Source organism: Pantherophis guttatus, chromosome 1 (assembly GCF_059756535.1).
Source record: "Pantherophis guttatus breed Tessera chromosome 1, ASM5975653v1, whole genome shotgun sequence".
Taxonomy (NCBI): Eukaryota; Metazoa; Chordata; class Lepidosauria; order Squamata; family Colubridae; genus Pantherophis; species Pantherophis guttatus.
Genome location: NC_142063.1, coordinates 319,057,977 through 319,070,301, shown reverse-complemented (window position 1 = coordinate 319,070,301; position 12,325 = coordinate 319,057,977). Strand labels below are relative to the sequence as shown.

At 38.0% G+C, this 12,325-nt stretch overlaps 1 protein-coding gene across 1 annotated transcript; it reads right to left on the bottom strand.

Moving 5' to 3' along the window:
* Positions 1–517: 517 nt before the first annotated feature.
* Positions 518–11,675, bottom strand: SOX7 (SRY-box transcription factor 7). Its single transcript, XM_034421309.3, has 2 exons — positions 11,334–11,675; positions 518–5,730 (listed from the first exon to the last, which is right to left on the bottom strand). The coding sequence occupies exons 1-2, from the start codon at positions 11,569–11,571 to the stop codon at positions 4,844–4,846; spliced, it is 1,125 nt and encodes a 374-aa protein (XP_034277200.1). The 5' UTR covers positions 11,572–11,675; the 3' UTR covers positions 518–4,843.
* Positions 11,676–12,325: the final 650 nt, after the last annotated feature.

The following is a 12,325-nucleotide window of genomic DNA, read 5'->3' as shown; positions in this document are numbered from 1 at the left end:
TAAACAAAAATGAGGAATCACAAGAATTCACTTAAATGAATTGAGGGTTGAGGAACAATTCAGTCAGGTCTATTTAGGACCACTTAAAGAGTATGATCAAATAAATCTCCAACCCCCAGCAGCTGTTTTCCAACACTGATTATACATTTATGAACAAAATCTTGCCCTATTCTATGCATCATGCTTTCACACTGAATTTCACACTGAAATTCTAGGTGTTGTATATCTTGTACCTGGCACCAGATTCATTGGAGTTATCCTTTATAAAGTTTACATCAATTGCAGATTATGAAACTTTGATTATGTTATCAAAGAAATTAGTTTTAATAAAAGATATTGAAATCTGGATGAAAATACTAAAGAAATTATCATAGATGGAGTTCCTCCCTTATACTACTGCCTCCATGTACTGTATATAAACAGATTAACTACCTTTACATAGAATTATTTAAATATATTAGTTGAAATTATCAAGAGCACAGAGTAACACACAAAATAATTATCTTAACAACTCATGTTTAATTCATTTATTCTTTAATATATATAAAAAATTATTTGTAGATTAAACCACACATTTGAGGAACAAAATTAGAAAAGCAGAATTATATAAACTAGCTAATTAATCACTACATTACCATTAAACTGTTAAATAACTGATTAACACAGAAGCAGTCGATTTCCATCAATGTAAGGAAGTTCTACCAATAAAAATGCATGGTGAGGAAGGGGATAATCTCTAAAACATACATGTATACAGTGCCATTCCAGGCAAAATAAGACACAGAAAAGAGGATAATTTTTACTTTTAAATGCAAAGGTATATTTTTTTTCCCTCAAGAATGATTTGATGAAAATGGAGCATTACTAATACAAAACCCTTTTCAACAAAACTCTCCCCAGATCTTTTGCCAGTTGTGAAGATGAAGTTGGCTGATAGAAGTGGGAGAACAAAGTTTTTTAAAAATGAGAAGATGGGAGAGGCCTTGGTGTTAAATGAATTGCAGGAACTGGGTATGTCTAGTTTGATGAAAAGAAGGACTAAGGGTGACATAATAGCAGTGTTCCAATATCTCAGGGGCTGCCACAAAGAAGAGGGAGTCAAGCTATTCTCCAAAGCACCTGAGGGTAGGACAAGAAGCAATGGGTGGAAACTAATCAAGGAGAGAAGCAACTTAGAACTAAGGAGAAATTTCCTGACAATTAGAACAATTAATCAATGGAACAACTTGCCTCCAGAAGTTGTGAATGCTCCATCACTGGAAGTTTTTAAGATGATGTTGGATAACCATTTGTCTGAAGTGGTGTAAGGTTTCCAGCCTAAGCAGGGGGTTGGACTAGAAGACATCCAAGGTCCCTTCCAACTCTGTTATTATTCTATTCTATTCTATTCTATTCTATTCTATTCTATTCTATTCTATTCTATTCTATTCTATTCTATTCTATTCTATTTTATTCTATTCTAAATTAAGTTCATATAACAATTCTGGTGCTTCAAGACTTAATTGGAGTTTAAGAATGTCCTCAGGTTGGCTCCTTGTAAAAAAGCCTATGAACAATCTACAATCTTTCCCTTTCACACTGAATAACTATAGACAGTCTTTGAGATTAATCACCAAAATCTTTCTGTCATAATTATTTACCTACCAAACTGATGGTAGGTACATTTTATTTCAGTAGTACAGCATTCATTCCAATTTGCCACATTAGATAGCGTAATCATTGACAAGTCATCTGCCCAAGTTTTAATAGATAGACATTTACATTTTAGCATAATCCTATTAAGGTCAATGAGATTGCAACAATGGAAACAGTTACTGGATCACTAAGTACAATCCATTTTCCAAAATGGCAAAATATATGGATTTACTATACAAAATCTATACACTTTATATGGAGTTTCTCTTAGAGACGTAAATGAATGATCCATTTGAATTTTCACTGAATCCCTGATATAGACAGCTTAAAGCACACTATGAGGAATATAAGGTATATGCAGGCTCACTTTACAAGCAGGAATTGGCTGAAACAGCCATCACTCAAATGAACTTCTTGCTAATGAGTCTGGGTTTCCTGCTAGAGAACTGAGCTCCAGAGAAGAGCAAGAAACCTGATATTTTTGTTGTTGTTGTTTTTTGACAAATCCAGAATGTGCAGCAACGGGCACTAGTCTGCAGTTTGCCAAGCAGGACCAGAGCCTAGCACAGCAGATCAGACAACTATTTGTCATGTAACAATTTAATCAATACTGGCCAAAAGGGCAAAAAAAAATGGAGGAAGCAGATATCTGAGCACACGGGAAAATGTTTTTCAAGTACATCAAGGAGTTATAAGATTTAAAACAATAATCCTAAATTACAGGAAAATCTTCAATTGAATATAGGTAGTTTTCATTTAGTTATCAAAACAGGGAGCAGCAATTTGATTGTTAAGCAACTACTGTCACTAAAGAAACCCAACTGTGTTTATGATCTTATTGAAGCTTCACTTTGCACTCTTCACTGGGTATATCATGCAGAAGCAAGGCATTTTGGATTATTTATTTATTTTATTTCTATAGCCTCATATCTCAGCAAAAATGACTCTGGGCGCCTCACAGTTCAAAAACATATTATTTGGATTAAATGAAAAACAGAATGCAAGGGCTGAAATTGATTTTAATTTGTCTTAGAAATACTTTGGATGAGGATGGGCTGCTTTAGTAAGAACCCTTTTTTTAATGGAAAAAGACTTGTTCATTAATTTTGACACGGAAGAATTTAGCAGGTTTAAAAGGGAATTCTAAGTATGTTTAAATATAAAAGGAAGCAGATATGTTACTGCCTTTGGCAAAGGATGTATATCAAATATACATTCATAAGGCAACATCTCCCAGAAGTCAAGTACCTTGGAAGCCATCACATAGAAAAGTAGTGTTAAGGGATAGTGTTTTCCCACATGCATTTAAAGATACCATGTCATCAAGATAGGTTACTTAAAATAACTGCATTTTTAGAAATACTGTACAGGCTGTTATACTTCTCTGAAGCCAAAAATAAATCTTGGGATCAATAATACCTTCCACAGTGTATATCTCTCACCATTTATAAAATAACCATTAGGGGATGAGAAGGGAATCAGTTTTTCCTAAATTATAGATTGTTCATAGGTTTATAAGAAGCACACACACACACACATAAAAAAAAAAAAAACCTCCCAGAAAAGAATACTCTACATTGACTATTAAACTCAAAAGCAGCTTCTGGGAGGGGATGAAGTAGATGTAAGCAGGGGTATTAAGAAAGGCATTTCTAATAATTATCCTAATCTAGGTTACCTATCTCTTTGACATTCTTTGTTGACAGTTTAGATCATAGGGAGTCCAAAGCACAATAGCAAATGTGCTATTAGCCCTTATATGTAACTAGCTTGGGTGATGATGGCTGTCAGCTAACTTATCTGGAAAGCAGCTTGTTATGGAAGATGCCTGACTCCTATTTTTCCTCACTCCAAATTCCCCTGATCCATTTAGATTAGAATTAAAGGTATATAAAACAAGTGAACCATCCTCACCCTGAAATGTTCAGTTCTGATCTTGAAATGATTTGTACGCTTCTCACTAAAATTAAAATTTTATTGAGGTGAACTTCACTTATTTTGACACTTGAAATGCATTCTCAAATGCTCATATTTGCACCTGATGCTTCTCTCTTGGTTGTTCCCAACGTACAACACCACTTCCACAGGCAAGGAGAAAAGAGAAGACCCTGAAAGAAGCAAAGGGCAACAGCCAAATTGTGGCTGCTTTTTTCTTTTCAAAGGACAGAAAACTAACATACATTGTGACTGCTAGACCCTTCCTAAAAATTGCAATACTGTAAATACAGGGTGTTTTAAGACACTACAATGAGAATTAGCAAAGTGTTGTTCAAAGCCACATGCAATTCCTCTGACCAATATTTTGTGATGAGATTATATAGCCCCATTTACCACTGATTAGGATGACATCCCACCTTGTTTTGCCCCATTTTGCCCTACTGCTAGAGCCAAATCTCAGTTGGTCAACATGTGCCAAACTGAAAGAGACGATAGGACCTAGGTGGTTTGCAGCATGAGGCCCTTGTAGAATTTTGAAGTTGTAGGAGTTGATAGGGGAGGGACTCTTTTAAAGAGCTATATATTCATTTGACTACCCTTATTAGGGCATATTTTACTGATTTTAAGATACAAATTTCTTTGGCTAGAGACAACAGGAAGAGGAGATATTATGTGGCCCAATCCACAAGGATAATGATGCCTCTATGATAGCACTTTTGACATTGTTACATATTCTGTTTCAGCTTTGGCAGGGAAAAATCTCCCAGGCCAGCCCATGGAAACAAATGGGAATTGTGCAAAGAGCAAAACACTTCAGAAGACATCCTGCATAACAAATTGAATGTGTACACACACACAGCTAAACATCTGAGTCTGCTTAGCAATGGTTTCTCTAGGGAATGCATTCAAGGGCATCTTTGGTTGAAAAACTTCATAAGTGGTCATGTATATTTCCTGATGTCATTCCTCTGTAGGTAGACCAGTTTTGTAAGTATTATTATGCTATACCAGCTCTGTCTGGGCCCCTCAGTTTGATGAAAGAACAAGGATTCTTTAATCTAAGTCAATATACTAAGGTGCCTTGATGCATCACTGAAGATGTATCCTTTTAATTGGGATACAAAAACACTTCTGAAGACAGAGGCTCAATAGTGGAGTAATTATCTAGAAAGTGAACCCCAAAGTTATTTCAGTTCAGAGTGGGAAACCCGGATAAAAGGAAACCCTCTGTCCAGCAAACTGGTCCATTGGACAAATCTCATTCTCTGATCTAAGAAATGCTGTAATTATTGTAATATGTAGCTGTTGCATCTGCAAGGACAGAAATTAGGCTGGTTTCTGATGAGCTGCTTGCTGTCTGAGAGACCTGGACATGTCCGTTGATGGTGAGCCCACTAGGCTCTGGATGTCCAGGGACACTGAGATACTGATCAAACTCATTGCGGTCCATCTCCTCTAGAAGGTCGGCTTGGCTCAATTGATCTAGGCTATCAAAGTTCTGATGCTCCGGGGGAGGTGAGAGCTGGCCAAGATGGTTGTGGAGGCTGGGGACTTGGAGATTAGGAGGAAAAGCTGGAGAGTAATAATTTCCTGTGGGAGGTGCTGGGCAACTGGAGGAAGCAGAGTGCATCGTGGAGGTTGATTGAGAGACTGGCATGTGACCCAGAGAGTGGTTGCACTGGAGAGGGCTGGTGGCATATTCTAGGGAGTAGGTGTCTCCAGACATACGGGGACGGCGAGGGTCTTCAGGACAAGGGGAGGAGAAGAAACTCTGCTCAGGATCTATCACATCCAAGGGTGACATCTCAGGAGGAGTAGGCAGCCCATATGGATACCTGTCCATCGGAGTACCTGTGTTACTGCTCTGGACCTCCTGGTATCTCCTGAGGTTTGGCATTACTGAGGCGGTTGAGTATTCATCTTTCTCACCCACTGCTCGGCTGCACACCCTCTTATCAGGCATGTGGTCTTGGTCCCTGGAGAGGCTACCCAGCAGGAAACCTGGCTCCACCCGCTTGCAGATCCGCTTGACCTGCTTCTTTCTTCTGGGACGGTATTTGTAGTTGGGGTAGTCTTGCATGTGTTGAACCCTCAGCCTTTCCGCCTCTTCAACATAAGGTCTTTTCTGGGACGGGGTTAAAGACTTCCAAGACTTGCCTGTAAGGAAAAAGAGAAGTTTCCTTTTATATTGGGAAGGATGAATTAAGCCCCAACCCATCCATTGGTGAATTAAACTGACATTTATTTGCTGCTGTCCACTACACCTCTTCATTTCAGACATAGGAACATGTATTCAATCACAAAACCAACATATTTTGTTGTTCTGCAAAACACCATACATATAGCAAATGCTAATATTTTGACTTCCAGGGAATGGTGGGAGAATTGTTCCCTTTGTAAAATTAACGCAGGCTCTTTTGGAGTTGGGTGGCTAATAAATTTAAGTAAATAAAAAATACAGGAAATGGACCTTTACATAAAAGAACTCTCCACCGCATCATACCAAATTGAGCCTTGCTCTTATTTCCTCATGTGTTTTCATACAGGCTCACTTTCTTCATCCCTTGAGACAGAAAAAGTGGTGCACACCACTTTGCATTTGCCATTTATCTTGCAAAACACGTGGAAAGTATTGGAACAAGTGAGACACTGTTCCAATGTTTCCTGGTGAGCCAGTGATTTTCCCCTAAACAAAATCAGGTGGTAAAAGTAATGGTCTTCCTTGATCCAAGACTCCAGGTTAATTTCACGTAAGATTGCCCAAAGAATAAAATCAATGCCAGAGATCCTTTGGTCCTTACCAAAATAAATGAGCAGTTTACAGAACAGCAGCTCTTAAATTAGAAATGTTCAAGACAACACATTTAGCAACAGACATAATTACCCTGTCTAGCACTAGCTTGTCCTTTAAATCCTAGACTTTTAAATTTTACAAACCTTACTTGTTGGATTTATTTATTTTTAGTTATTCTGCTCAGTTTTTACTGTCCTGGTTGATTTTTGTATCTAATTCATATTTTTAAACACTATAGCATAGGTAAGTTATTTGTGAACCACAAGAGTAAGCAAATCTACTCACTTAAAAAAGATAACCCCAAATAATTTTACAGCCATGAAAAACTTACTTTAGTTATGATAGTTTTACTCTGTTTTCTAGCTTGTGTGGGGAAAACATTGTTTTCTGAAGTTACGATCAGAAAGGGCTGTATGGGATCCAGCAGGCTACAGATTGTCATTTCCTATTTAAAGAATGAAGTATCAGCCATGGGCAGTTTTATTTCTTGTGGTTACAAGACAGCAATCCTATTTCACTGGAATGTTGCAGAAATAAAGCAAAGATTGTACATCCTGCTTATGAAATTTGTGGCATAAATGGTAACAAAAATACCAGCTCATGGGATTCTGAAAGCATATGAAAACCTTACTGGACTTCAAAAAAGTCTCAAGACTTATGTTCCGCATTGGCTAATCTAATGTTTCAGGGAAACCAGAACACAAAATAAAAGAGCACTGTGCAGGATACCCTCACCACGCAGAATATGCATGTATCTTGCTTCTAAACATGGATCTTCTATTTGAGTATTAACAGCAACAGCCCTGAAAACGCCTATCCCACCATAACAATCTATCCCTTTTTTAAAAAGCCATCTAAACTACCGGCCGTCACCAAATTTAAGGCTAAAGAATTTTTTTAGTCAACAACAAACTGGATGTCTTTTTAATCTTCTATGCACAGAAGCTGCCCGTCAGTTGGCTGCATTGGGCCAGTTTTCCCAAATCTAGACAACTTCCCTGATGTGTGAACTTCAACACAAAGAATTATCCCGCCTCCACTGCCTTAGCTAAGAATTATGGGGAGTCCCCACATATCTGAAGGGCCTGAAGCTTGAGGAAAAGAGGATGGGATATTTCTTGTAAACTTTAAAATATAAAGTAAGACAATACAATTTTTGGGCAACATTTGAAATCTTTTATGAGAGAAGTAGCAAGTTAATATAATTCTTTATCTTTACTTGAGGACGGAATAATTGTATGAAAAGTAAAATATTGAAAATAAACACTGGAATCCTACTAGCATGTAATAATCTTCATGAAATATGAGGAAATTTTTGTTTCCAGTGAGTTAAAAAGTAACACCAAGTCCCAATATAAATTTGGGAATTTTTCATATGTTTTTGTTTACAAAACAAAATTTAACTTTGAAAATGTAGTTCACATTTAAATGATAGATATTCCTAGCAACCAAGTATGTTTAGCGTGTTAGGCAAAGCCCTTCAAAGCAAAGGAATTATGAGCTAAATATATGCAACAAAACTTTAAAATGAAATTTTTTTAGTATTATATAAAAGTTATATCAAAAAAGCTGTGGTGGGAAAGTGTATATATTATCAAAAATTAATCAGGAGTTTCATTTCCAAGGCTTCCCTACGATGCTTTTATAAAATTGAAGGTTAAAATAATAACATAAATACTTTGCGATAACAAAAATGTAATGGGGTTGTCAATCTTGAATCTGAATTGTTCCCTCTTCCCACAAGTCAACATGGAACACCAACAGAATGTATGTTAATTTGCCAATAAAAGCCAATTTAATTTGCAAGGGAAAAAACGTACATCTCTGCTTTGGAAACCAACAGCTTTTTTGTTTCTAATATGTTAGACTGAAGTTTCATTAACATTCATTTGGGGAAATGCCCAGCTAAATAAAACAAGGTTTGTTTCTGAGTGGGAATGTACAAGATTGTACCGTTAATGTACTTGTGGCATGTAAAACCACAAAGAGGCTTTTCCCTCTCTTAACACTGAATGATAGTATTTGTTGCTTAAGTCCATCTATATTCTTAAATGCTTCCTTCAAGATAAGAGGCAGTATACAATTTGAACTTAGAAAAATTAAACTAACTTTACATGTGAGATTTTCAACATCTCATGAAATTATATTTCAAATACCAGTTTGGAGAGCACTCATGCAAAATTAAGTTTCACATTTTGTTGACCAATTCAAAATATAATAAGTCTTAGCCACTCATGTAACAAAAGCAACAATACACAATTACTCCTGTCCTGGGGAGACAAAAAAAGCATCAGGAAAAAAGTTAAAAAACAAACAAACCTAAAAACGTTATCTTTTCTTCGCTATTATATATTAACACAGTTAACTCATCTTGAATCTGCTGCTCAAGGATGCAAATTAGGTAATTTATGCAGATAAGACTGGTATGTATCATTTATCCTCAGTGCAGTATCTCTGGCTATAACTTATTTATTTTAGCTGGAAAAAAACCTCAGCATTTTATGACATTATTGAAGTTATTTCCTTTAGAGGTAGACTTTGCTATATTCTACAAAAGGAATAACCTGAACGTCATCATATGTGGAACACGAATTTTTAATCCATGACCATTTTTTTTAGGAGGATGAGACCCGCAGCAAAGTTCAAGAACTCCAGTAAGAAATAGGTCACTATGTGAATATGCGATTCAATGATATTAATTATAAAATACCACATATTGAATTAAAGCTTTGTAACGCTGTACTGTACTCTAATACAAATGGAATAGTCAATGATTACAAAGAAAAGTACTGGGGTCACACTGCTATATGAACATTTATGATATTCAGCAGTTGTGAGGAATAAAACACAAATTTTACTTTGGGAAATATTAGGAATTTATTTGTTATTTATTAAATCTATTTGCCGCCCTTCTCACCATAAGGGGACTCTGGGCGACTTCTGGAATGGCACCAAAACCTACAACAACAGAGTGATCCTTTTTGCAGATGTCTAGTGCGACCACTTTTGCAATGCTGTGCTGTTTACATCTCTAGGTTATTGCCTTGAAAAAAATGTGTCAACAACAAAAAAGGCAAAACTATGCAACTAAAGTTGTACAGGAACTGAACGCCTATCTCTCCAGAGGAAAGACTTTTTCACATAGAGAGAAAAATGACATATACAAAGATAGATATGTGATAAAATTAACCTTCCTTACACTGGGGAGGAAATGTATCTCACTTAACACTGAGAAATAATCTTTAGAATGTTTTGCAATAAAAAAATGTTTAAAAATTTAGAAGTCCCTCAAGCATTCATACCATCACATCACATTGCGCAAACCTATACATACTAACTGGAAAAGAAATCCTGTTAGTATCAATCAGGTTTTTTTTCCAAGGGAAGATGGTTAAACTCAGGTAGCATAAACCTAAGATAGTGATGTCCCTTTGGAAATTGCTGTAAAATCTCCATTTAAAAGGATGAAAAGTGTTTGAATGAGCCAAGCAGCTTTTAGAAATGCCAGGAGATACAGCTCTCTATTGCTACAATCCCTACTGCAGATAACATCTTGGTAAATTCAAGGAGGTTTATTCCTATTTAGCATCCTAGTGGATTTCACCATTGTGATACAGTCCTATAAAAGCCTGATCAGAAAGATGACCTACTGAATTTAGTGAGATTTATTTCTTGGTAAATGGGCATGAGGTTGTAGTTTAGAATGCATTATAGCTAGGTGTTAAAACTGAAATAGGAGTACAACATAATGATAAAAATCCCTGCTCCCTAAATTTAAATCAATTCCAGGATGTTACTGAATTGCTTTGTGGTTAGAAAGTTATATTTGATAACTTTGTGTTGGTTTTGAAAAATAATTTTATCCTTTTTTTTATCAAAATATTTTTGCACTTTCAATTTTGATGTCTTTTTACAGAAAATGCTGCTTGAAAGGTTAAAAAAAATATTTAGAAATGCTGCCTAATTCTTGAACAAATACTTGGAGATGCACTCCACAAAGATTCAAAAGAATATAGTTGAAAGATTCACATTATTTGTTTTATTAATTTTTTTCCAGATTAGAAGTGTTCTTAGTGTGGCAAATAAACCATCCAAAAAAAAAAAAAATCAAGATTAAGATTTTTTAAAAAAAAAAAAAACCCACATATAATCAAATTATATCTTAAAACTCCTGGATAAAAATGATTGCAATGTAGCATATCTTTTTTTTTTTAAATAGGAAAAATAAATTTCCCTGTGTTTGCCTGTAAAACTCATACTATCTTTACTTTATTACCATGTTAGATAACTTTTCAAAATTCATCCCAAGTGATTCTGAACACACTGAGAATTTGTTTTTTAAATTTGCGCATCAGATGTAATTGCAACACTGATTTGCTTTCCATAAAGCAAATTAATTTTGCCCAGTGAATTCGATGGCAATTCAAATACTTAATACCAATGTCAGCAATAATACGAACAATGACATTTTAGAAAAGTTAGCATCTTTTAAATGTAGATGCTAAACACATCCTCAAGAAGAAATGAACAGAAAAACTAAGTTTTCAAAGGCCGCCTTTTAAAGAGCCGCTGCTTCAGAACTTTTTCAGCTACAAATAATTAATGTCAGAGAATTTCAGCTAATGGGGCTCTTAAGTTTAAATATCCTAGATCCAATTTCTTCCCTCTTAAATAAATCTCTTCCCACATTTATTCCAACGGGAGAGCGAAATGCAGCAGATTTCACCCAGTAACTTCAAGGAGAAGAATTGTAGTAGGTGCCGCACCGCTCCCCAAACTCACGGAGGATGCGGAAAGGTTGGTTCTACCCGTGATTTGGTTTTCCCACAGGCCAACCCTCAACCGAAACACCCCGGCCGGGGGTCATGCGGTGCACGGCACAGCGAGCGACTTCGGAAAGCCGGAGGGGCGCAAAAGGCGCCCGAGTCCCGCTCGCTCCGCTCACTCGGGCGGGCTCTCAGCTCACCCAGCATCTTGCTCAGCTCGGCGTTGTGCAGGTCCGGGTTCTGGACGGCCAGGCGCTTCCTCTCGTCTTTGGCCCACACCATGAAAGCGTTCATGGGGCGTCGGATGCGGCTTTCGGGGTTTCCCTTCTCCGTCCGGGGCACCGCGGAGGCGGAGGTCCCGCTGCCCCCGTCGGACAACTCCAGAGCCGAGCAGTCCAGCCTCTCCGCCCACGCGAAGGAGCCCAGCAGCGAAGCCATGCCGTCGAGGCACGCGGGACTCCAGCCGGCGCCCCCCACCCCCTCTACGCGCGACCGCGCAACCGCACGCCCTGAGGCCCCCGCAGCCTCACCCCGCCGCCCCAGCAAGCGCCTTTCCCGCGGCCTCGCTCTATTTATGAGCTTCTATGAGCTTCCTCCGGTGCCGTCTGGGAGGTGGCCGGCCCCGCCTTGAGCGCGCCCTCCGTCCCTCCCTCGCCTCTTGCCGGAGGGTGAGACGCGAGGTCGCGGGAAGGCGAAAGAGAGGCGCGGGCAGAGCAAGCGGGCGGCCCGCCGCCTTCCCTTCGCTCCGAGTATAGGTGTAAGAAAACACACACACAAAACAACAGTGCCTCTGAGCAAGCGCCGAGTGCTGGCCGTCTCTACCCTCAAAACGACGCTATAAAACGACGCTATAGACAACTAGACACAAGAACAGCCCCCCCCCCCCCGGAACGCCATCACTCTGCTAAACAAATAATTCCCTCAACGCTGTCAAACTTTTCACTAAGGCTACTATTACTATTAGTCTTCTCATCGTTCCTATCACTCATCTCCTCCCACTTATGACTGTATGACTGTAACTTTGTTGCTTGTATCCTTACAATTTATATCGATTTTGATTGTTTCCTGATTGCTTATTTGTACCCTATAACTATCTTTAAGTATTGTACCTTATGATTCTTGACTAATGTATCTTCTCTTTTTGTGTACACTGAGAACATATGCACCAAAGACAAATTCCTTGTGTGTTCAA

Coding starts and splice junctions, on each gene's coding strand:
- SOX7 (XM_034421309.3), bottom strand. CDS start 11,571: ATGGCTTCGCTGCTGGGCTCCTTCGCGTGGGCGGAGAGGCTGGACTGC. Junction 5,731..11,333: donor CGAGCTGAGCAAGATGCTGG/GTGAGCTGAGAG, acceptor TTTTCCTTACAG/GCAAGTCTTGGAAGTCTTTA.